This window comes from Schistocerca americana, chromosome 3 (genome assembly GCF_021461395.2).
Source record: "Schistocerca americana isolate TAMUIC-IGC-003095 chromosome 3, iqSchAmer2.1, whole genome shotgun sequence".
Taxonomy (NCBI): Eukaryota; Metazoa; Arthropoda; class Insecta; order Orthoptera; family Acrididae; genus Schistocerca; species Schistocerca americana.
The window spans coordinates 229,643,691-229,670,076 of record NC_060121.1 but is presented as its reverse complement, the minus strand read 5'-3'; the positions used below and the strand labels follow the sequence as shown (position 1 = coordinate 229,670,076).

Genomic DNA, 26,386 nt, shown 5'->3' with positions numbered 1-26,386 from the left:
AACGTTATACCAGGCCCGCCCGGTTGGCCGTGCGGTCTAACGTTTGGCTTTCCGGGTGGGAAGGAGTGCCAGTCCCCGACACGAATCCGCCTGGCGGATTTGTGTCGGGGTCCGGTGAGTTGGCCAGTCTGTGGATGGTTTCTAAGCAGTTTTCCATCTGCCTTGGCAAATGCAGGCTGGTTTCCCTTATTCCACCTCAGTTATACTAAATCGCAATTGCTGTGCAAACAAGTTCTCCACGTACGCATACACCACCATTGCTCTACCATGCATGCATAGGGGTTACACTCGTCTGGTGTGAGACGTTCCCTGGGGGGTCCACTGGGGACCGAACCACACAATAGCCCTGGGTTCAGTGTGGGGCGGCGGAGGGGTGAGGAGTGGACTGCGGTAGTCATCGTCGGGTTGCGGACCACTGCAGCTGCGGCGTGGACAGAGCCTCTCCCTCATTTCTAGGTCCCCGGTTAACATAACATAACATAACATAACACCTATTCTAAATTTATGTCTTTTATTAATTGTCTGCATTTTGATAATACAAGGTGAAATAAATCAATGAAAAGAAATGGTTTACTTAATTTGCAGACCATTTTCCTTTCAAGGTTTATCGCTGTGGTATCACTATTTTTCATTATCACCCTAATAGCAGAATTGTGAAATTTATGTCTGTGTTGTCATAAATACTGGGCTGTTTTTTCCAAATATGTTGCAATTTCTGAAGTTGTGGTTACCGTGGGACCTGAAAAAAAAAAAAACATTTTTTTATCCAAATGTATATTAGATTTTCTTCTATACTGACATGAGAATGTTACAGTGTCTCTTGCTTCCAGAAATATTGTCTGCCTGCTGCTCTCCCATTCGCTGATTAGGACCAGCAGCTGACACCCTCCACCCCCCCCCCCCCCCCACCCCCCACCCCCCCTTTGTTCCCATTATGTCCCAATGAGCGTTGACAGCATTGCAGCGTGAAGCGCAAGAACACCACTGGTCCTTATCTAGGCTTTAACCATGTCCTGCAGAAATGAATACTATTGTTGAGTATTTGTCCAATTTAAAAGTAATTTCGATTCCAGTTGCAAATGGATACAGACAAGTTGCAGTTTAAACATAGTAGATATTCCAAAATGCCGTAGCATGCGGTATAAATTCCCATGATTGGCAATGTGACGTAATTTGCTGCCTGCTGATTATGTCTAGTACATTGATTCCTCTAATGATTACTTGTAGACAAGTGGTTATGAAATGTTGAAACGGTAAAGAAGGGAACTTCATTGTAGTCAGAGTAGAAGGGAAAACTGCGATGAGAGATCACTGTTATGTTGCTAAAGTCTTTAAAATGTACAGTGATTGGTTTGAAGTAAAATGTTTCACTGGAGTTGTTTCTACTCTAAAATTTGAAGCTGCAGAAGATGATGCCTTTGATGCTTTAAATTAAATAATTGCCAAACTACGTAATCCGATACATGGCACTAGGGCTCACTATGAAAGCAACATTTGGTTCTAGACTGATGCCACTAAATTCATTGTGCACTTGTTTTGTTATTTCCATGACTTCTTTCATTAACGTCTTTACAAAGATGTGTTTATCATTGTTACTAATGTTGTTGCAATAAATTTTTTATTTAGTGTCCTGTAATTAATTTATTTACCTGAGAGGTCCAGGTAACCCTGACTTACTCTCCAGTTAACACAGTCACTGGGGTTAAATGATCCCAAAGCAGGGTCAAAGTTCTTCTCCAGTTCTGTGAAATTTGTGAGAGATAATGCAATAATGAAAGTGCCTGTAGCTTTTACATCTGTTTCCTTCCAGATTCTCAAATAAAAGTTTTAAAAAGATCTATTCTTTAAATAAGATTTTAAAGGAAGGAAAAATAAGTGTAGTTAATTCCAGCTTTTCCTTCCCTAGCACTAGTGTCGGGCGAGTCAAATGTTACATGATTCTTCAAGCTATGTCGATAATGTATTGAGCATTTTGGCCTATTAGGAAATCTTGAGTTTGGTTGAAAGTGTATATCATTTGTCCTGTCCTGTCCTTTCGAATTCTTCAAAATAAATCTGCATGTGATCTCAATAGCCAAATTTCATCTGTAAATGTGAAGATGACCTTCATATTCTCTATTAAACAACATAAAAACGTTAACCTCAACAGCAGTAGATTAATCTGTGAATATAAGACAACCCTGTGTTTTTCAAATGATGAATTTGGAAAAAAAAAATCTTATAACTGAGCAAATACGGTAGTTGATTGCTTCCTAGTTTGCAGCATGTATGAGTATTTCCTTGCACCATTTGAGACATGCCTCAGATTGTGAGGAATTGAGACTAAATATCTGTCACAGCTTAATATTCTTGAAATAATAAGTGTACTGCTGTCTTTAGTATGCCTAAGGAAGTCAACACCTCACTGTAGGTCACATATCAATCCTCCTCAATCATAGTGCACACAGCAGTGATGTTTCTTGCAGCAACAACCAGTTTTGGCTGACCTTCACAAAATACACTGCTGGGTGAAGGGGAGGAATAGTACACCAGGAAAGATGACATCAGTTTTGATCCAATGACAGGATATGCCACCTGGCCGATAGTAGATGATGATGATGATGATGATGATGATGATGATGATGATGATGATGTTTGGTTTGTGGGGCGCTCAACTAGATGAATGTTGTCAGCGTCATCCACCAACAGACAGCATACTGGCATAGCTAGTAGAGTACCATCTGTGTCTATTCTTTAGTAAGGAATGCTCACAACCATAAGGCTCAGTGCAGTGCAACTGTGTGAAGCAGCAGGCAATCACACCACAGAGACAACACATTCGTGCTTGCTGTAGCCAATTGAGTGAGTTTGAAAGGGGTCAAATTGCAGCCGTCTGAGTAGCAGGATGGTCCTTTTGAAGAATTGCTCCACGAGTTGGATGTGCGGCATCAGTTTTGCAATGATGATGGTATTAGTGGTCATGTGAACCTTCTCACACCTGTAGATGAGGTTCTGGATGTCCACGCAGCACAGACGCCTGCGAGGATAGTCGTATTGTTAGGGCTATAGTGGCAGATTTTTGATCAATGCATGTAATGCCTGTTGGTCAGGCTACATCCGCAGTTCAATGAACTGGAACCCGACCAACAGGCATTACATGTATTGATAAAAAATGATAGTGCATTGAGAATGGCTAGTTTCTACCTGAAATCTAGATCTGCCAATAAAATTTAAAAAGGACAACTGATAGCTGAAATCTATTATTTACAATTCAAGAAGGTGATGTGTTGTTCCAAAAGGGCTTTGAAACACTGTTAGTGGGTTAGGATCAGTGGCATGTTTGAGCAAGTCTCGTAAAGAGAAACTTGTAATAAAACCCAAATATGAAGGGGAAATTGCAAATAGAATGCAAGTAACAATCTATTGATGACCTGTATCATTCCTTTTCCTGACTTTTTCAACTAGCTTTATTGCAAAAACTATTGAGAATAGGCCGTAGAGACCCACCGACCAGTAGAGGTGTTTGGCGTTTGATAACCAGATCTACAAAAAATAGAGCATTGTACGTTAGAATCTTTCTTTTCAGATTAAGACTGTACTAGCGTACTTTGCTGGCCTAGCCCTCCTGGAAGAAAATATGTTACAGAGAAATGGTTTAGCCAGAGCATATGGGTTTGTTTCCTTGTCCAGCAACATAAACAGGAGAGTTTCTGTTAAGTTTAGAAATTAGGAGAATGGGACTGTCGAAAGTGAAGCTATGAGGAGGAGTTGTGAGTCATGTCTGGATATCCTGGTTCTTAAGAGCATTACCTATGAAAGGCAATATTTTAGGTTTATCTCTGGATCCTTTACACTATTGTAATCTGCCAGTATGTTTCATAACGTACTGTACAGTAAAGATAATTCAGTATTGTTGCTTAGCTTTATATTATTTGTATTCCACCCACTATAGTGTTAATATTGTGATATGGTGCTGTTCCATCATGTGTCATCTACTATTGTTTGTAAAGCCCATCTTTCTCTCTTGTCAATTAATTTCTTTCCCTGTGTTTTCTTTGTCATTGGTTCTTTCACACCCAGTACTTCTTGCAAGCTTGGAGTCTGCATTGCAGTGTTCAACTTCTTGTTCATGTGCTTACTCGCTGCTGAATACCTCCTCCACTTTGCCTTTATTTATTACATTGCTTACAATCCACCTTTTCCAGTATTGTGAGGTTTAAGCTTTTATTTACATAATTAATTTCCTGATGGAAGGTTCAAATTTTAATATGTTATATGTGTGTTTTTTGTTTAGTAACATCCCTTAGAGCTACTATAAACTTATGTCATTGACAGCTACACTAAAGATGTAAAAAAAAAAAGTATTTTTCAACTATTGTATGTGCAACAAACCTGAGACATCTGAGTGGGTTTCAATTGGCCTATCTTAGAGTTTTCATCACTGTTACAGAGTGCTTTTTGAAGCTTTTCTGCTGGTTTGTAGATGTAGTTAGAGAAGAATTTTGCCTTTTATGTCTGTCTGTCTTTGAGACTATACAATAGATCTGGGTTTTGCAGGTGATGCAGTGAACAGCATAGTGAAGTATTACTACCGCCGCAGATATGAGAAAGACCGTGGTAGGCTAACTCTGCTGTTGTGTGGAGAGATGGGTCTTGTTTATTGCCTTGAACAAGCATTTTTAGTGGGTTTCAGATCAGTTCGCTTGTTTGGAAGGAACTTGTATCTCTGGGACTACTTTGGTAAGAAATATTTTCCTGGAATTTAGAATTTTCTTTCCAAATGTATGCCTATTAAATGCAATTGTATTGATCTGAAAAATGTCAGTTAGCTGTGAACTTGATAGTCCTCATTGCTAAGTGTCAGTGTTTTCTCTTAGTTTACTATTGTGTCGTGGTTATTTTCACATTTGGAACTTGCATGTTTGGTGAATATGACATCGTAAATCTTAGAGACAGAATTAAAATTTTGTGTGTCTTATTCTAAAACTGTTATTGAAAATAAGTGTGTTACCTTTTCCTACTGTTCCAAGAATAGGAAAAAATTTAATGACCCTGAAAAGAGTAAAAGAACACAATTCTAGTGAATAAATTGTGGTCATGTTGGCTAAGTTTAGGCACTGTGATTATGTGGAATAGTTGTTTGTGTTTTTTCTGCTACCAGTGACATTTGTTTATTTTATTTATAATTTACCATACTGCCACGTTTCAAGCATTTTTTGCTCATTGTCAGCCATTTAGTCAGGCAGATGTTACTTAAAGATAAAACGTCTTAATCTAAATTGACATAGAGGTGTTTGTTCACTATTGTGCTACTGAAGTGGCTCAAATTTGGGTGAGAGGGAGCAGTGGATGGCTAGAAATTGATGTCCACTGTTGTCTTCTGCTGGCCTGGAGCCTTGCCTCAAATGTTTATGGCATTTTTTGTATGTCAGTTGTTAACTTATTATTTTGTCATACCAAAGTGCCGTCTGCATTGTTGGTACACTGGCAGAGCTGTTATGTGACATTACACTATTACACTGCTTAATCTGACATTGATTTAGACATTTTTCACTGGTCAAACATTGTGTGTGGATCAGTATCAACTATAGCTTCTTTACAGTGATATTTGTTATACTGACAGTCTTGTAGTCCTTTGTTTAACACTGGCACATCTGGATTCTGTTGCCTTAGAACTGGCTTAAGGCTGCCGAAGAATTTTGAGTTTTTAAAATAAGTTATTGCATTAAGAACATTATCTCCATTTCTGTATCGTGAATGAATATTTCCATTACTTTCATTATATGCATTATTATGCTTTTCTGATTTTATGCAAAATTTCAAGGTTGTTTTTGACTTTCAAAGAGTGGCCTGTGTTTATAATGTGATTTGCTACATTCCCTAGTTGCAGCAATACATATGCTCTTTAAATAGAGATCCGAAATTTCTGCCTGCTTGATCTATATAATATTTGTTGCAATGGCTGCAGATAATTTTGTAAATGCCAGATGCATCTGGATCTGTATACAATAGTTTTATATTATGAATAAGCATCTTGTTTAGGCTGTTGGTGGTGCCAAAACTTATGTTTACATAATTAACAATTCTAGCTATTTAAAATGGGGCTGAGTGAGGCAGTAAACTGGCAAAACACTAGATTCATGTTCAGGAGGACAGTGGTTCAAATCCCCATCTGGCCACCCATATTTAGATTGTCTGTGATTTTCCTTAATCATTTAGAGTGAATGACTGGATTATTTGTCTGAAACAATGTGCCAAATTTTCTTTCCCAGTCTAAGGGTGTGCTCTGTCGCTGATGGCTTCGATAGAGACAGGACAGTTAAATCGTAATATTTCTTCATTGTGTTCTTTGGAATGAAAATGATCAGCAAACTTTTTAAATTTTTAGTTTTGACTCTTTATGATGTCCTTAAATGAATGTTTAAGATTTTCAGTTATAGTTTGATCATACTGAAAGGCAACACTCCTCACCAACTGAAGTGACAGGTTGCGACATATGTCATGGAAAATGACAAACAATGTAGGAATGTTGCACTCCTATGTCATACAAAAAATGGAGATAAGTTAAACAGAAATGTTAAACTGTTAACTGAATGCATTTGAAATAAAGCAATCAAAGTAATTTAATGTAAAAACTATTGTTTTCCCTTAATATTCATACATTAAAGAAATCACTTCCAAAAGAACTCCCATGATGTATATACTACAGAAGTGCAAACTACTTTTTTTATACACAAAATTTTCATTTATTCCTTTGTTTCTGGACTCTGATACAAATTTGTTCCACCTCTACAAATATAAAATCATGATTCCTTTAGTTTAAAGAAGGCAAACCTTTTAGTAATTCTGATACTGGAACTATGTTCACATGCCCAATGTACTTGACTGTGTTATTTGCAATTAAAATGGTGTATTAGTATGGAAATCTTTATCGAACATTTGCCAAACTTGCATGTGCTCATGAAAATGGTAAATGACAATAAATTACTTTTTAATTGCAGTAAGAGCAAGAGAGAACCTCCAAGAACAAGTTCATTTAGGAGATGAGACAGTTCTGTGTTACTGCAACCTTGTGGACCAAGTAGATAACTCCAGTCAGTCTCTTGGCAAGGATGGAAAGTTTCAGCTTTTTATATGTCTGTGTGCAAGGTGAGTAAAACAAAAAAATCTTATTTATGCCTGGTATTGCAATCTCATATAGGCACTCCCATCATTAAAGCAGTTGCTGTACTAATTGATGCAACATGATAAACAAAATGCATCATGCACAGTAAAAACATTGCTACAGCATAAAATAATAAAGGGTAAGGATATTTCACTGTTGAATACACACACTCCTGGAAAAAAATCAGAAAAGCAATGAATGATGCCTGTTTTTGAGACATTTTGTGATCTTTAACAGCTTTCATCGTAGAGGGAGACCAAGAGATGAATGCACTAAGCAGATTCAGAAGGATGTAGGTTGCAGTAGGTACTGGGAGATGAAGAAGCTTGCACAGGATAGAGTAGCATGGAGAGCTGCATCAAACCAGTCTCAGGACTGAAGACCACAACAACAACAACAACAACAACAGCTTTCAGTATCTGTCTTTTGCAGCCTGTTCTTTGTTATTCTAAAAATACATTACATTTGGGGAAATAGTATCACCCCAAAAAATAATATGGAGGAATCCAGATTGAAAGTACTAGCAGTAAGTGATTAAGAAAGTGGGGAGATGGCTTACTACTTTGTATGACCCAAAGGACAGTGTTGATTGTAAATTATACTTTATGTATATGAATTCATATAGTAACAAACTGTTGTGTTTGTGTGTAGAAATTTACATTGTATGTATAATAATTTTGGTGCTAATAAAGAGCAATATGACACCAAAATTATCTTTCTGTGTGGAATAGGATATATTTCCTTACTGTGGTAAGTAAAAAGTTTTATTCAGCTCAGATAACCAGTTTGTCCTTGATGGGTTCTTCCTCTGAATAATGACATTACTCTATTAGTGGACTTCACTTTATCTGCAATGGGTTGTTTGCTTTTAATTGATTATAATTCTTCATTCCCTTACATCAGGGAGTCTGGGCAAGTTACCTGATGTGTTGAAGTAACTGTTTCTTGTTAGGTATGATCAAGAAGTGCCCTCTGAAGTGATCCACTTTGTCAGCTTCAAATCATGTAGTGAATAAAAGCTGCCAGGAAATTGCTCAAGCCAATGAATGTTGATCACCTCAATGGAATTCTCTTTGAGTTCTTGGAAATAAAAACTACAAAAGATACTATGGCTTCCTTGAAGACTTGAACTGATGAAAAACAATCAGTATATATTAAAATTGTGCTTTTAACATTACCTAATGATTTTGTTTATTTTTAATTTATTTATAAGAAAACATCTAGCCACTGAGAGATTGCAAAACCATTTCCATCCTGACATACAGGTTAAATTTACCTTTAAATATTACCTGACTTGTGTAAATATTTGCTTATCCATATTCTGTATAATTGCTGGTGTTACAGGGAACACCTTCTAAGCCGCATGCTGCAGCCACTGTCATTAACACGCACTACACTGGATATGTATGAAGAGCAGTCTTTCCTACGGAACCCACAGTACAGGACCTTCCTCACTCAGATTCTTCATTCACTTGATGAATTTGATATTGTGCTGGAAAATTCGATCACAAAGGATATTGGACAATGAAGGGCCTTTGAAGTGTAAATGTCTGCCTACTGCTAGTCCATATAATGTGGATCTCATCTTAGACAGTTCCTTCTCACTATGCAGAGAGGCCCCTTAATTCTTCTTATATGAGGAAATGACTGTGAAGTAGTTTTGAAGTCATTGTGTACCTGATATGTATATGTTTATGGCCTGTCATATTTTACATGCAGCTGGCAGTTATGCCTGATGTGGACAGGTCTGAAACATAGAAATTACTGTGAAAATTAAATTTATGTATATGTTGTAACTGAGTAAACAAGAATTGATGTTTATATTCTAGTTACCAATGTGAAATTTTTTTATTATACTCTGTTGTTAGTTCCTACTACATGACAACAATGATTACTTTTGTGAATATTATTACTCTTTCAGTGAGTAGATGATGTCTTTCACAATAGTAGTTTTGTTTGCATTACTCAAAAAATGTGCATTCATGCTGATACTCATTAAACAAAAATGACCAACTATTTGGCAAATAATAATGTCAAAATGAACTATTTCTGGGTGCTTTTGCTTTTAAATTGCCAGCTAATATTAGCACTTGATTTGGTAGATTTGAAAGTCAAGTAAGAATCTCTTTCAGAAGTTTTAAGTTGTTGGTTGATTTCAGGTTGCTGCCCCTGGCAATCTCTTATAAGAGATGAGGACAGTGGACAACCACTGAAATTTTCAAGTTCTCCAGGTTCCTTAATAGACAACTCTAATACATTACCATGGGAAGTGTTACTCGAATACAGAGATAAAACTATGAGTCTGGGGGTCTGTCTGATTCTCCCCCTCCTCATAGAATGAGTGCTTTCTCTATGTATCCTGGCTTCTTTCAGTAATTATCTTTATATTTTAAATTTCCCAGTGTCAGGCTGCTGTGGCTCTCTGTGTGTCTATGGTATGTGTCCACATTTGTTTTTTGTGATAAGAGCCTTTTTGAAATGACACTGATGTGTATGGCATCCTACAGAATTAAATTACTTGTAGCAGTATAACTCTACTTACATATGACCACTAGTAGGTTTTTTTAAAGTTAGTGAGGTAAAAACTGATATCATGAGCACTGAAAAAAATTCAAAATTCTGATATGCCCTCATACTGTTTGCCCAAGATGCAACAAAGAATCTGAGTTACTATTGACAGTACAGCTTTTTCTGAAAGTGGGACCACTGAGTTAAATTAAAGAGTAGTGATACATTTGTATAGTCAAATGGACTGAACAAAATTATTTTGATATGCAGGGAATATTCTAACATCAACAAAAAATTTGTGTATTTCTCTTGATATTATGATTGCATTGTGAAATGTGGTGCATGATGTGTTCTCAAAGCTAATTTGGTTCTTTAGTGTGCTATTCACTTATACACTCCTAATTTCAGAATGCCACAAAAAAAGCTTTCTTTGAAAACATTGAATCAGGGTCCGTACATAGAATAAAATGCTTCATTGTAAATTTCAGACAGTCAACATATGACATGGAAGATTGTTAATTAGTTTGATATTTTTATATTGATGAACTGACAGTTGATACGCACAACAAATTGTAATTGATGTATTTTTTATTTCTTTGTAATAATCCACAACAGAAATTGAGTGTCTCGTATCCCAATAAACATTTGAAGCCTTTTTGTTGTAACTAATTAAATAAGTTTACTGTGAATGTGTGGTTAATTTCTGTAAACTAAAATGTAAGCTTGTTGACTTGTGGCACTTCCTACTCTCATGTAAGAAATGAATGTGAAGTGGAACCGACCTCTGTATGAGACTATTCAGATAAATGATTAATAATGTTTGGGTCTTTGATTACTCTTTTTGTGGCTCAGTGTAGTGATCCAGACAGAAATGCATGCATATGTCATATTAATATGAAAAACTGAAATGAATTTGTACAGTCTACCCAAATCTTAAAATGGGGAAGTTGAGACATATGTGATTCACCCTTCTCTCCTCGAACAATTCATGAGTAAAGTTATGAAGACAAATACCTGTTTTGTAGATGCCTTTGTTTATTTCGCACATCTTTCCTCCCTATTAATACAAAACAATGATTTCTTTTTTGTTTCTGAATGCCTTTGTTATTTTTAATGGATAAGGATCTTATGTAACTGAACCCGTGAATATGGAATTGTACAGAACTCTGCACTGGGATACAACTGCTGTTTGCTAATCAGGCAATAAACATGACAGTGGTTTGTACAGGTTAAATATTAGTGCCTGGAGCATCAGCTCCTATGTTGTGTAACATGCTCTTTCTCCCGTGCTGATGGTATCAGTGTATTTCACATTGGTGCCCATTTTGTACTTTCTAACAGACACAATGTAGCTGAAATGTGGAACTTATAATCAGTGTCATCATCATAATTGGCTTGTTTTTCTGTGTTTCGCTGAAATAGTGACTGATGTGATTCCCTTAAATCCACACCTTCCTCTCAATTCAGCTATTACTCACACTTTTTTTTTTCAGCGTATATTACTGTTAGTAACTACCCTTGGCTTGACTTTATGTATAGGCTTATGAGATAGTGTTGGGTCTTTTCACTCTTCAATGTCAGATATGCCTTATAATTTTCGAGTAGATTTCAGCACTGCTCTCTTTTTTTTCTGTTCTGTTGCTGTGTGTCTGTCATCATACAAGAAGCAAAGATCAAAAGTAAAATCTTTATGCATCCATGCAAAGAAGTATTTGTATTTTAGAAAAGCATTTTAGTACAGATATAACTTTGGGATGTCATTTAGATATTAGGTGCCTGCGTCAGATAAGACCTGATTGGTGTAACCTGAGATCTTTTCCCGGTATGCCATACACATCACTATATAAATTCTTAATAATATACCAAAATTTTTTATTTCAGCTGTTATGATTTTCTGGTCACGTAGCAATTGTGTACAAGTTTTCAGATCTGTATTTTGGATAAAGTTTGCAATATTAAAAGTACTTTTTGTATTTAATATATTCACTGGATTCCTGTATTTGATGAAATTCATATACATGACTGTTCTAGAAGCCATCAATTTATATATCCCTAGCAAATACTCGGGACTATGTACAAACCTTGAAAATAATTTTCAAGTCTGTGATAAAATGTATTATAAGGTTGATTCACCTTTACTGAGAACTGCATGTTCACTCCACAATCATCAAATCATTGTTTGATAATATCCATTTTACCCTTCTGTACATGCCATGTCTGTGCTTTACTTGACGTATTTCTTATGGAAATAAGTATGTTTTTATGACAGCTTTACAGTGAATGTGTTTAGTAAAAGATTTTCTATTTATGAGAATTACATTTATCAAAATAGAACTGTGTCCTCTATTAAATACTCTAGCTCAGTAAATTCTACTTGCATTTACAATGCTGAGTTAAAGCCATACATTAAGATACAGATAGCTTTAAAAATTATTGTTATGTAACAGAAAGGAACAGTGTATCATCCATATCATTCTTCTATTTGATTCTTAAATGTACACTTTTAAAATATAAAATTTGGATGGCATCATTTCTCCCATTAGTATTCTTTGTGAATGTTGTACATGTACAGTGTCTAATAAATTTTATGTCATTTCACAACAAACTTTACTTGTGATTGTTAATATTTATTAATCTGTGATTTATGAGAATGATCTGAAAAAGACCATAGTCTGAAATGAGCATGCCACGTTTTGCACATCTCTTTGGAAACTGTTTCAGGACTGGCATGATGTCATTGGGTTATCCATGGAGGAACACGTATTTCTATTTGTCAAGCTTGTATTTGGAAAGAAAAAACGATTTTAAATTTACTCTTTCATTATTACTTCTCAGACCATTTTCATGGTGTGATTTTGAGTATGTAATGGTGGATACATCCTGAGACAGCTGGGAAATTGAGGAAAAACCCAGGAATTTTTTCATCTGAGAAATATCCAGGATTTTTTTTTTAATTTTTTTTTTTTTTTTTTTAAGGATTGCAGGAATATTTCATTATTTTAGTTTTCAGTTACATTTCTGTAATTTTGACTGGTAAGAACCAATACTTAGAATTTAACTTTTAACAGCTACTGCTTAATAATACTGCAGCAATAGACCGTAATAGAGAGAATAACAGCAAAATAAAACTATAGTTGCACAGAAAATGTGCTATTTCGAACAACAAAATGCAGTGCACATACGAAAGTCTGCTAACAGCAAAATGTGTCAAAGGCTTTAGGATGAAGACTATGCAGTACTTCATAACAACAAACTGTTTTTGATGAGCATGATGTCACAACTGTTTACATTTCTAACAGGTCACTGAAAAATATTGTGAATTGTGGTTTTAGAAGGGTTACTTTCAATGCAAATTTTCTTTTACACGAGATGAATTACGTTTACTTGTGAAACTGTGCAATGAATTTCTTAAATCGAGAAGCATCTGACTCTTTCAAAAGTTAACACTCTGAGGACCACCCACTTGGAGAAAAATTTAGGGCCCAAAAAACCAGCCATTTCTGCCATCATTTAAAATTTTACTGGCACACACTAAAAAGGACCAATCTTCAAGGTTAATTTTTCATATTTATTTTAGTGCTGTCAAGATTAAAAATTATACAGTAGTGATGGCAATAAGTATAATTTAAAAAAAAGTGCAAGTTGAGTTCTTGAGCATTTTCGGGTGTAATCGGCTTTTCTATGAAACAGTTGAAGTGTTGCTGTATTCAGCCAGGTAACCCACGAAATGTTCAGTGCACAGTTGTGAAATTTACAATCGTGCTTGTCAGAAATATTCAGCTACTGCAATTTAAGCTGTGCTCAAAGGCCACACGTGCAGTTGAGTTATGTATGAGCAGTACCTTCTCCAGGACAAAGAGTATGCAATACTTCAAAACAACAAACTGCTTCTAATGAGCGTGAAGTCACAATTGTAAGTTTGAGCAGTTGCCAGCAGGTGCATGCACAGCTGAGTCATGTACGAGCAGTATCTTCTCCCGCTTCAGACTACTTGAAGTGTAGCTGTTAGCTAGATCACCAGTAGCAGCAAGCAGCCAGATGCTACCCAGAAAATTTTTCTGGCGTGCCGAAGCTGGCAGATTCGTGCATGCATAGAGCAGTCTGTGTTGGAGTGGGGAGGGAGGAAGTCTCCTGTGACCCATTGTAATATTTAGTGATTTTGCTCTTTCCTCCTTATTTCAAACTCTCACAAAACAGATTTCCATTGTTGGGAGCTATCAAGTGAATTAAAATAAATTCACATAATTATGGAATGATAAAGTATGCTACTATTTTAAGTTTTCTGATTTTACTCTAGTTCCTTGTTTTTGGAAGTCAGCATTAATCACCTTGCAGAACAATGAAGTTATTTTTGCCAGTTTGCTAAAGAAATTTGACTTTTATTAATCTTTTCCACTGAGGCAGTCAATTTATTTGAAATGAAGTGTTTCATTCCACACTGTTTGCTAGTTTCAACTGTTCACTGAACTTCAAGAGCATGTTTTCATCTTCTGGCATGTGTGGCATTATGCCGTAATAAATACGGAACCGGCACTCAAGAAAATTTACATCCTGAGAACCACACTGAAAAGCTTAATATCAGCTTGGGGGCTACTTCATTGTGAATTTGGGTATACAAATGAGCACTTTAAGCCAAATTATGCATTTTAGTGTGGTTTATGAAATTACAATGCTCTTGGAGTAGTCTCTGATATCTTGTTTATTTTATGGCTTAATGTAAGATCTCTTAATGCTTTTATTCTTAAACCTAGAACGGTCAGCTGAAAAATAGTTTCAAGTACATTCGGGCTGGGTCTGTGGGACCCAATAAATAAAACACTTATATTAAGTGACAGGCAGTATATTTACTTCAAATGGCAAATTTTTAATTTGTTCAGGTAGTACTAAATGCTATAGTGACATTATTTTAACTTTTTGAATGATATAATTGTAAAAAAATGCTGAAAACATACTTCATTGCAGTGCCAAATGTAAGTAAACTGGAAATACAAGTAAATTAGCTTGAAATACAGACATAAATGTGAATAAGTTGTAGAATTAAGAAGCAAAAATGTGGAATTTTTGTTGTATAAATAGAAATTATGACTATAATGAATAATTTGAGAGATACTATCCTCTAAAATCATCATTTTTATAAACAGTTACCACAAACCATTTCAGCATGAGCCATGCATAGCCACACCTTACAAAGTATTTAGTTTTGCTGTCTTTGCACCTTGTGCATCTTCCCCTTTTTCCTGGTTGTGGATCTTCAGCTATTCTTTGTTCCTGGGTGCCAGAGAGAGGTCAGAAGCAAGCCTGCGAATTTCACGCAGGAGATGGATTGCACGCACTGTCAGATATGGTGTTATGAGGCATTTTCCTAGGGTTCTGAGGTATTCTCTTCTAACTGAAACGTTTCTGTTTGCTCTAAGTTCAACAATTAAAAAAAAGAGACTGAGAGGCCACTGTGTTGGTCCTCTAGCAACAGTGTACTCACCAGATGCAGCATCAATGGCATCTATACCACCTGTTGTTTTGTTGCAGGACGTTATTGTACTTGGTTTTTTCTTTCTGCTGCTGTCACTGTCAATTTTATCATAGTAGCTGTGTATTTATGCTTCTCTTGGTAGTTCCAATATAGACTTTACGACACGTACATGGAATTTTGTATACACCGTATGTCGACAGAGGAGGGCATTTATCCTTCACAGCTAAAAGAGCACTAAAGTCTTTGCTGAACAGGAAAAAAAGAGAAATCAGCTGTAGCAGAGCATGCTCTTTTAGAAAACCACAAAGTGAAGTTTTCTGAAACAGACATTTTATCTACAACATCAAATTATTATCCAAGGCTAAGTAGAGAAGCCATTGAAATTTATAAGCATCAGGATAATTTTAATAGAAAACAGGAGGCAGTGAAACTTAGCAACATATGGACAGTAGCTCTGCAGAATCGCTAGACAATTTTATCTTTGACAAGACGACAATCAATAGTTAAGTTTTACCTTTGACAAGGATTATCCTTGTTCATCACGTGTTACTTTGACCATGCCCCCTTTCCTACAGTATATATGTCACACTTGGATGTCCAACCAGTCAATCGACAAGACTCAGCAGAGGAGCGCCTTTGAAGATGTCCAGCACATTCCTGGACGAAACATCAGGAACAGAAGAGTTTCTTGGGCCACAACCTCACATCCCGAAAAGTTTACCAGCAGCTAAGTCATCTGGTCATGATAGCCTTCATTCTACTGTTTCTTTTTCCCACTGGGGATTATATTTTGTAGCATATTATACATTTTTGGGCACTATCACCACAGATTCAGAATTCGACTTTGAAATCATGTCTAAATAAGTGCAGCACTCCAGTACTTTGCACAAGCTTACAGTGTCACAAACTGCCCAGTCCCTTGCACACACTTTGCCCATATGCTCCTTTGTTCAAATGGCAAAACTTTCAATACATCAAATGAGCAGCGTTTGTTTTTCATGGTTCTGCTGGCCCTCGTGTCCAAACAATACTGTAATTGTACAGCAGTAATAATTGTCAACGCGATGTTTTGTCGTGTTCGAATTGATAGGTGTGTGTTAGTAGTAGGGCAAGGCTGGCACGAGCATTGATTGTTAGTTCGGGTTATATACATTCTGAGGTAAGCATACATTCAGGAGCAAACCTTTTGTTCTCTTTTGATTGACAGGTCCTTAGTCTACTGTTCTGTATTATGAACCCCTGCGGATAATCCGCCCTTCCAAGAAAGCCCCCACCCCTCCCCTCCTCCTCCTCCCCCACCCCTCTGGAAATTCCTCGCTGATACAAGCACACTTTTGATATCAATTTGATTGTCTAATTAATTAACTCAATCAATTAATTAACCCCTCCCTTTCTGTGAAACTCCCAAGTTGTCCTACCCCCACCTTGAAATTGGCGGGAGAAAGAGTCTGTTGATTGGCCATATGGCGGGAAATAGATTGCAGTGTATGGAATATAGTCTAAACAGTTTCTGGTAGACAAGGCAATGTGTGCAATATTGTTTATTTAAACAATTTATGAGACAGAAGGCAGTGTTTGAAATATATTTATTCATTTAGTTAAAGAATTTGTTGGGAAATTGACTGCAGTGTGTGGAATACCATTTTTTTAAACAGTTTGTGGGTGACAAGGCAGCATGGAATATTTAAACAATTGCGGCACTTTTTTGTTCTGATTGCACATGGATATGTTGATGGGCTTAATTTATATTTGCTGCTGGAGTCGGGGATGATAAGGCACGTATTTTTTATTTTTCTCACTTTTCAAAGCACAGTGCTGTCTAAGAATATAATGGAAAATCGGAGCAGTTGCATATATAAGAGTTCATGACGTATTTTGAAACCCACAACAGATCATGGGGAAAAAAACTGTGCTGGATGCATACGAGTATGTTGCTGTACTATACCATCCGACCAGAAAAACAGTGCATTTGCACTAGGTGTTGACAGCTGTACTACATTTACAGGCAATTTTAGAATATTTGGCAAGAAGGGATGTCATGATCACATGGACAGAAGTGACATAAAATCGATAAAATTACGAAAAATGAGGGAAAATGTGGGGGAAATTGAGGGGGAATGAGGGAGTACTTGCATGTGTTCTGTTTGGTGCTGGAAAATTCTTGTGTATGGGAAGAATATGTGACATAGCAAGAGGAATCCGAGAAAAAGTTGACATGAGAGCACTGGAAACCAGGGAAACTGTCATTTCTTGTTGACAGCGATAAGACAGTTGGAATAGAATGTTTAATGTGGATGACCACCGCATACAGAGTAATAAATTTATATACGTCCGATCACAGGCCCAGGTGTGACCCCAAAGTTATTAGCAAGTGCCTTACGAATTTTTATAAAGTGTCCTGACTTAAAGAGCATTGTATTACCAGCTCAGGTGACTGCAATGTACAACTACAGAATGGCTCGCGTGTTTGGCCCTGTGAAAGACTGTTCGGGTGTTTTAAGCCCTAACAATCAGTATTTGCAACGTGCTTCTCTCTATTCTCCACCAATCACAACCATATAGTGTCAGCTAACAAATACCTTACAGAACAGTTGCACTATAGTTTTTAACAACATTCTCCTGAACGTCTATTGATGCTTTTCTGGAAAAGAGAACCATCTGCCTCTAAATTGACATGGATGTGCATGAAAGGATGATAGGAAGTAGATGGAGTGATCGGTTGAGAGGGGGTTGTAATGAGGTATGATATTATGGTAGACTGATGATGTATTCTAGAGACAGGGAGATGTTGCTGCAGGTCATTTGTCCTGCATTTAACCTTTTGTTTCCATTGTTCCCTCGGGGTGCCACAGTTGTGTGGTATAATTTGTGATCATCTTGTATACAACAGCATCTTCTGTGTGTGACTTAGAGCACTACCTACTTGCAATTGTTAACAGCAAATGTCTGCACACTGTTGTCAGCAGAGGGTATCTAATGCATGTGTGATGAATCATGTGCATTGATGGAAAACCTATTTCAATACCCTCCTCTAGACGAACGATGTATGTGAAGTACTGCATTTCTCTGTCACATTTTGGATTTAAATTGAGGCTTCAGTTTCATATAGGTACAAAGCGACTGTTACTATACTTCTCATGTTCATTCTACCGAAAATGCAATCACGTGGATCATCAGGGAGAGGGCAAATCTTAGGATTTTTTAGTAGGTTGGTGTATAAAAAACGTGTGTGAATTCCTAAGAGACCAAACTACTGAGGTCATCAGTCCATAGACATACTCACTACTTAAACTTATTTATGCTAAGAACTACACACACACCCATGCCCAAAGGAGGATTCGAACCTCAGGCTGGAGGAGTCATGCAATCCATGACATGACACCTCACACCACAAAGCCACTTCGTGTGGCAGTTGGTGCATAAGATGTGTGAATATTCTCATAGAAAAATCAAACAGCACATGGGTATGCCAGCAACTGACCATATACATATGGAAAACTATGGAAAAAATACGAAAAGTGACATAGAATCGGTAAAATTCGAGGAAAACCTGATATAATCATGAAACATTTATGAGAAATACATAAAAATTGAGGGAATATAATTCAAATATGTAAAATCATGAAATATGGTAAAATTACGGAAACTGACTGAGAATACATAAAATTAGAGAAAAATACCATGAAATGAATACTGAACAAAATCAATAAAAACTTTGTGTTCTGGAGGAGGCGAACAGACTGATACAAGTCAAGGTGAAGCAGCAACATTATCACGCACATGATCAATACAACCTAATATCGCACCATGACCCCTGTGTACAAGAGGAAAGTTACCAGTGGTGGTGATAAACTGTGATAAGACTGTTACATTTCCTCTGGCTACTGATTGTGGTGCTCATTTACTCCTAAGATATCACTGTTTCTTCATATTGATTTTTGGCTGCCAATGATCATGTTATAGAACTGTTGTCAACACATAACTTCTGAACCATAATTGGGCTTGAACCTCATAAACAGCAGGTATCATACACCTCTGGAAACCTATGTAGTGTTTGTTTTAAAAAGGCTCAAAGTTTCCTTTGGTGTGAAAGGTGGTAGTAGTTATCACTTTAGTGTTTTCACCATATTTTGATGTAGAGAAACTTGCAGGGAGAACTTTGTCATGGGCTGGAAATATATTTCTTACATAGTAATATTAACAGTGTTGCATTCCACAAGACTAATAGGTCGGAAACTGCCTGCTCTAGCATTACAGCTTGTTTACGTGCACAACTGAGTAGCCTTTGGAATATGTTTATGTTCCATTATTATCTCACTTTCTGATATCTTCTTGGTATGGATGCCAAATACCATAACAATACTTCAAAATTGGTAGCACAGTTGATTTACATTAAATGTTTTAAACTACATCTGTCTAGAGCTCTATCTTGCATAAAGCACACGTTTCTTCTTAACTGTCTGTTATATCATCACAACACACCCCTATAGATACAATACACCGATAAGGGGTGCTAACCTCCTTGAAATGCACACATCTGGAGAGATCATGTGCACAGGGATGGGGGCCATGAGTAAAATTGGTGTGGAGACAGTATCCTCCTACTTTTGATACGCTGCAAATTAAATTGGTGACAGTGTTGTTGGGAGGATTGGTAAAGACAATGCAGGGAGAGCTTTCAATCTCCAACTTTACCCTAAGAATGCGAGAATGTTCTGTGACTCCCATCCAAATAAGAATCATAATTTACGCACTATGATCGAAGTGCTAGAAATATGTAGATAACCTAACTGTATTGGTATACTTCGGTGTATATGTTTGAGAATCAACCATGAATGGACGTAATGCAGAGTCATCTATCTACATTCGCAATCTAGTATATGGTACTTGAAAGCAGGGGAGGGATGGTTTAGCGATGAGACAGAAATTGGAAAGCATGCTGTCATGTCACTAGTTGGCGTTGAAATTATGGAAGAACTAGTAAAATTGATCGCAATACAACAAGTACAGCAACAGTGTCTCTTCCATCCCATCCATCCTCTGGTACGCTGTTGATTAGCACATAATAACTGACTGACACTACATGTACGGGATGGAGAGATTCTTGGTGGGAGCAGCACCTTCTGGGGATAACTTGCACAAAATAGTGATTGTGTACATGACTGCAATATAAGGAATCAATCGAAACAGAACACCTAGACATCTGCTACTACGTCACTGTGGAAGATGAGTTTGAATGTACAAGTCATCGATCACCTTCAAGCATCTGTTTGGAAATGCCCCATAATTCCACACTCTCTTCCAGTTTCCACATGTCGCGATGTCTTCCACAATTTTGTCAATAAGAAACACTGTCTCTGTCTTTTATTTCAATCATCTTGTGTGTTGCGGGAGCAGCATAATTTACACCTTGTGATGCCCAGCTTTCAGTGAGAGCCAATGGATTGAGACATGTTGATATCATTTGGTGCCTGACACAGACCTCGAAGTCATGGTGGAAAAAACAAAATAATGGTGGTGTACATAGCTGTACTCGTACATTGCCTGGATGTGTTACAGTAGAAAACAAATTGCGTCAAGCTGCTTATGAAAGAACAGCACGTGGATCCTCTCTTGCGATTGATAGTCTGTTGGATATGGTCCTCCTACAGTTCAGGTGAGTGGTAGTGACTTTGATCACAAGCCACCTGATCCAATGGACCAATACCTGTGTATTTAATAGGATCGCAACATGTGCTCGATGCCAGCATGCAGACAGTATTTCTTTTTGGTATATCAGAAGACAGGGATGGAGTAATATCTTATCGAGTTCTCTACTGGGTGGCATTAACAGAGTTGAGTGGTACAAAGTAATGAGGAGGGAGAGAATGTTTGGGTGACAGACACAAATGCACCCTGAGAGATGTGGATATCCTTTGGATTGCAGTACCTGTAGGTAGTATGGAGATGCACAACAATGCAGTAGCAAAATCCTTGTACTTCTTCCAGTTCCTGTATGATGTGGAGTCTTCCTAATTTTATAGCTGCTCATACTGTCTTTTCTACTACCTCTTGTTGCCTTACACACTGTACACAGTTGTCGGAGCTACAACAACGTGTTCCCATTTCCACCAAGTGGTCAATACACAGTCCTGTTGCATTAACTCAGCTCACCCTGTCTCACCACATGATGCAGAACGTCCTAGATATAGTACTGTCTGACTTTCATTCAGTTCCAATTTAAATTGGAATGATCATATGGACAAAGCTGCAGGGAGGGCACATCAGAGACTGAGGAACAGTTACAAGATACAGAGAGACTTAAAAAACGACGCTGGTATTTTTCCGTATGGGATCCTTAGCAGATAGGTTCCAGAAAGATAACTTATTTCAAGATATGAGAGTGGCACAAATATGATTCACCAGTGGCTGTAATCATTAGAAGTTATCTCCATAGGACCCAGCGCAAGTATGTGGTTGAATGGATAGACTTAATTTCAAATTGCAGACAGCATTTCTACTAGAGAGCATAACATTACCAGTGACTCTTGTGTGTGCCTGTAGAACCAAGACCACTTTTTTATACAGGGTGACAGTAACATAGTCGTTGTGATCGTGTTTTTAATAGTGTGGTCCTTACGCAAAATGTATTTTGCCAGCAGTTGAATCCTTCTGCAATCATCTACAAATATCAGTTCTCAATTATGTTTCTTGAAAAGAACATAGTCTTTCCTCCAGGGATTCCCATTTGAGCTACCAGATGTGGGGGCTACCGAAGTGACAGTGTGCTGGGTGAGTGGTGATAGAAGCAGTTGTGTGTGTTGCATGAGAAGATTCAAAATGACGGGTGTTTGTTCTGGATGATTATTCCATCCATGTAACTTGATTGGTTGACTGCTTGGTGAAAGTCTCTCTCTGACCTCTGAGCATTTGGTATAGCAGGTGTGTGGATGCCGGGGATTGGGCCTGCAGCTTCTGGTGTAACGGTATGTGTGTGGGGTCTCTCCTCAGTGGCATTCACGAGATGGTGTGGTGCCCCTGCCAGCAGCGGATGGTGCAACTGCATCTCCTGGCAGTCGGCGCAGTCTTCTTGATCACGGAATTGTGATCAGTTGGATTTTTTGCACCTGGTATGTTTAGTAGAAATGTTGTGGTAGAAGAGGGCGTTTGTGCTCTCAAACATCGATGCATGCAAGACCTCGGACATATTTAGTGCTATTATCTATTTGTATTGGAAATTTCATTACTTGATTTACATAAAGTTTGCGTGTGATACTCAAACATCGGAAATATGTTTTATCTCTAGACCAGCATTTGTAGGACATCAAAAAACCCAGACCTTTTTCTCATCTGTAGGACAGCGCTTCAAATTCTGTTTACGCACTTTTTTTCCTTCGTGATCTATTGCAGGTTTCGAAATATGTCATCTGATTTTCCTTTCAGTGCTTAGACAGCAGCGTGCTTAGAAAAGTGAGGAAAACAAAAAATAAGTGCATTAACATCCCTGACTCCTACGATCTGCTGTGGGTTTCTAAATATGTCATGAACATTTGGATATGTAATTGTTCTGATTTTCCTTTCTGTGGTTAGACACTAGTGTGCTTCGAAAGTTGAGGAAAACAAAAAATAAGTGCCTTAACATCCCTGACTGCAGCAGCAAATATAAACTAAGCCCACTCAGCATTTCCATGCACAATCAGAATAAAAAAGTGCCACAATTGTTTAAATAATCCATATTGGCTTGTCACCCACAAATTGTTTAAATAGACAGTGTTCCATATACTGCAGTCAATACCCTGGCAAACTCATTAACTAAATAAATAAACTATATTCCAAACACTGCCTTGTATCCCATAAACTGTTTAAATAAACAATATGCCTTGTCTACCATAAATAGTTTAGACAATATTCCACACACTGCATCCAATTTCCTGCCAAATGGCCAGCCAACTTAGTCTTTTTCTGCCAATTTCCAAATGTTGGAGGGAAGGCTGGGGGGGGGGGGGGGGGGGTTCCTGGAGAGGCTGGGATTAATTAATTTAGCGAGTTGATTAATTAGTCAATCAAATTGATATCAAAAGTGGGTGGGCGTTTCGTGGAAGGATGGATCATCCCCAGAGGGTCATAACCCAAATGGGTTAAGGACCTGTCAATCAAAAGAGGGAAAAAAGTTTGCCCCTGAATGTATGTTTGCCCCTGAATGTACACTACCAGCACTAACAAACTGCGTTCACACCTACTACTTGTGTTGTCTAGCAGGCTAATAAATAAAAATATGAAACAACATATGACGCATATGCTACCCACAAGGGAAGATCGGAAAAGTTTGGAAGATTAACTCAAAATTTTATGATGATCGGAAAATTTCAGAACATGTACACATTTTTTCATATTTTCCGGAATAATTCCTAAAATCGGCAGATCTTCCGAAAATCTGGAGGACATGGCAACACTGCACAGTAACAGCTGTTTTCTGATACTCTCTGGCAACTGCTGAAAGAAACTTGTTTCTAACAGGTCACAGGAAAATATTGCTAATGGTAGTTTGAAAAGCATTACTTTCAATGTAAATTTTCTTTTACGCAAGATGAATTATCTTACATGTGAGAATGTTGGATGAATTTCTTAAATAAGAGAGTGTTTGACTTTCATCTAAAGCTTAACACTTTGAGGAACAGCCACTTAGAAGAATTTCGAGCCCAGAAGACCAGACATTTATGTCATTATTTAAAATTTTACTGGCACATTTGTGCAATGATCTCAATGTGTAACACATGCAAACACCAATATCACATGTGAAAAATCTGCTTTTCTTGTAGTGACACTATGATATTAATTTAAACCATTAACTTTTGCTATTTGTTTGTTCGTACTACTTAAGAGTGATTTTGCTATTGGCTGACTACATCATGTGTCCTATGCTCTGAATATGTGCTGTCATCGACTTGCGAGATCACATGACATGAGTTATGATTGACTTACAAAAGTATATCGCAATCTTGATTTCAATACTTTGATAACTTGTGCTGTGTTTGGTGGAATTCGAATTTAACTTTTGCAATACGAAAATATGCAGCATACATATTGCTGCATGTCAAAGAATTTTCCAAACCATATTTCTGGTTTTCTAAAGTGCTGCAAAGTTCTATGCCCGTGTAGAAAACCTAGAATTAATATGTTTTACAGCCCCGAGGGAAAGTATAAGTGTATTTTTAACGGCGAAAAAACTGGGAATTTTTTCCTTATCTGTGTATACACCCTGGTATATATTGCCATGCATTAAAAGATCATTCCAAAATGTGTTTTGCTGGGCATGCCAGGAGGTTCTACACCAGTGTATAAAACCTTTACCATTCAAAGGATTGATAAGTTTTCAACTCTGAGGGAAAGTATATTGTCACTTAACGTGGAAAAATGTGATTTCACCTGGGCTGCAGTGTATTTTCACATGGAAAAATGTGCATTTTCACCCAGAAAAAGTGTATTTTTAATTGGGAAATTCAGGAATTTTTTTGTTCACGTATGTACCATGTGTCAGAAGACGGAAAAACCTTGAGTAAATGCACATTACCAACTAGGAGCTGAAACAATAGACAAAGACCTTTTTATTTATTTATTTTTTAAGTCACTCTTCTGCCTGTCACGCTTAGTAACACACTAACCATCACAGATATAATAAGGAAAGTTCTGGCAGAATGTAAATAATTTGGGAGTGAAAGAGACCACTCACCAAATAGCAGAACCATTGGGTCCTCTACAGGCACACGCAAAAGAGAAAGAGAAGTTCCTAGCTTTCCAATTAAATGCTTTGAGAAACTAGAGCACAAATACATGCACACACACACACACACACACACACACACACACACACACACGCACACACATCTGTGCCCCAACATTGTGATGGATGGACACACGAAGCTGCAAATGCATTTCAACAGATGTACCAGGGTGGGGTAGGGTGGGTAGAGGTGTAGAGGGGTGGGAGGCACGAAGAGGGGTTGCGGATAGGTAGCTAGTCACCCAGAGGGAGGCAGCAGGTTTGCTGGCTACGATTGTGGGAGGGAGGAGTGGCAGGTGCATTGGCTAAGAGCATGAGGTGTGGCGCATGGTGAAGGTAACATGGAAGTGTAGATTGGAAGAAGGAGGAACCAGCTATTCATCCCCAACCTCTCTTCCTCCTCCCACCTCTCTCTCCTGTACCCTCCCAACCCAATTCAATCCCCACACCACCCTAATCCACCTGCTGAAATGCAATCTCAACGTCGTTTGTTTACCTGGCTAATACAAGGGCACAGGTGTTTGTGTGTGTGAGTATTTATACTGTGTCTCATTAATGGAGCTTTTCCGAAAGATAGCAAGTTTCTTTCTCTTTTGTGTGTGCCTGTCGACAACTCAACACTTCTGCTATTCGGTGAACAGTCTCCTTCACTCATCAGTTATTTACAGACATCAGAAATAAATACATCTGTATTCCAGTCTCTGTTCTCTTGTACAGTTCTTGCTTTCTCTGTTTCCCTCTAGTACATCGGAGGTTATTTCGTACTCTCTTAATCCATCATATCATCCTGTCGCTTCTTAAAGTTTTCTACCTACTCCTGCCAATCTCAATTCTGGGAACCTTATCATTTTTTGTCTTATTAGTACTTGTGTAACACGCATCTCAGATGCTTTGATTCACTTTTTTCCTGCTGTTTCGTATTCATACAATGTTGTGTGCCAGGTGTTCTCAGAATTTATGATCATTTTATCAACAGTATATTATTGATGAATGAATATGAATACTGTTTCTGCACAGTAAACATACTGTCAATATATCATGCCCATCTATGGGTACTGTACTCTTATAACTTTCCAGGTTACAGTACTCATGTTTTACTTAACAACATATTTAATGGGACGCGTCTGTTGTCTGGTCTTACTCTTTCCATTATGTAACTCTCTCGCAGGTAGTGATTCTACTTTTGATCCACACATCTTGCCTGGTGTTCTGCAGCTTGTATATTTTTGTTAAAGAACATCTTCTAAACACCTTGAACTGCACATAAAATGTTTAATAGGCAAACAATTATTAGGGTGGATAACCCATTGTTAGTGGTACCTGATACAGAGGACAACAAACAGTTTTATGTACACTGACATCTACAACATAAATGTTGTATACATAACAGCAAAGACACTAAGTCTGCTTGCATTATGTGTGTCTTTGCAAATGATATGCATGTCAGTTACAAATTTTTTATGATGTTCAACTCCATGTTCATCTGGAAAGTGAACTACAACAT

At 37.6% G+C, this 26,386-nt stretch overlaps 1 protein-coding gene across 1 annotated transcript in view; it reads left to right on the top strand.

Annotated features, from left to right (window-relative positions):
* LOC124605139 (DENN domain-containing protein 5B) overlaps nucleotides 1-8,972 on the top strand; it is a 474,504-nt gene extending 465,532 nt beyond the window's left edge. Inside the window, exons 20-22 of the mRNA XM_047136622.1 lie at nucleotides 4,537-4,719; nucleotides 6,981-7,128; nucleotides 8,489-8,972. Coding sequence (XP_046992578.1) covers nucleotides 4,537-4,719; nucleotides 6,981-7,128; nucleotides 8,489-8,672 — 515 coding nt within the window. The 3' untranslated portion in view covers nucleotides 8,673-8,972. The remainder of the gene's footprint in view (nucleotides 1-4,536; nucleotides 4,720-6,980; nucleotides 7,129-8,488) is intronic.
* The last annotated feature ends 17,414 nt before the right edge of the window (nucleotides 8,973-26,386 follow it).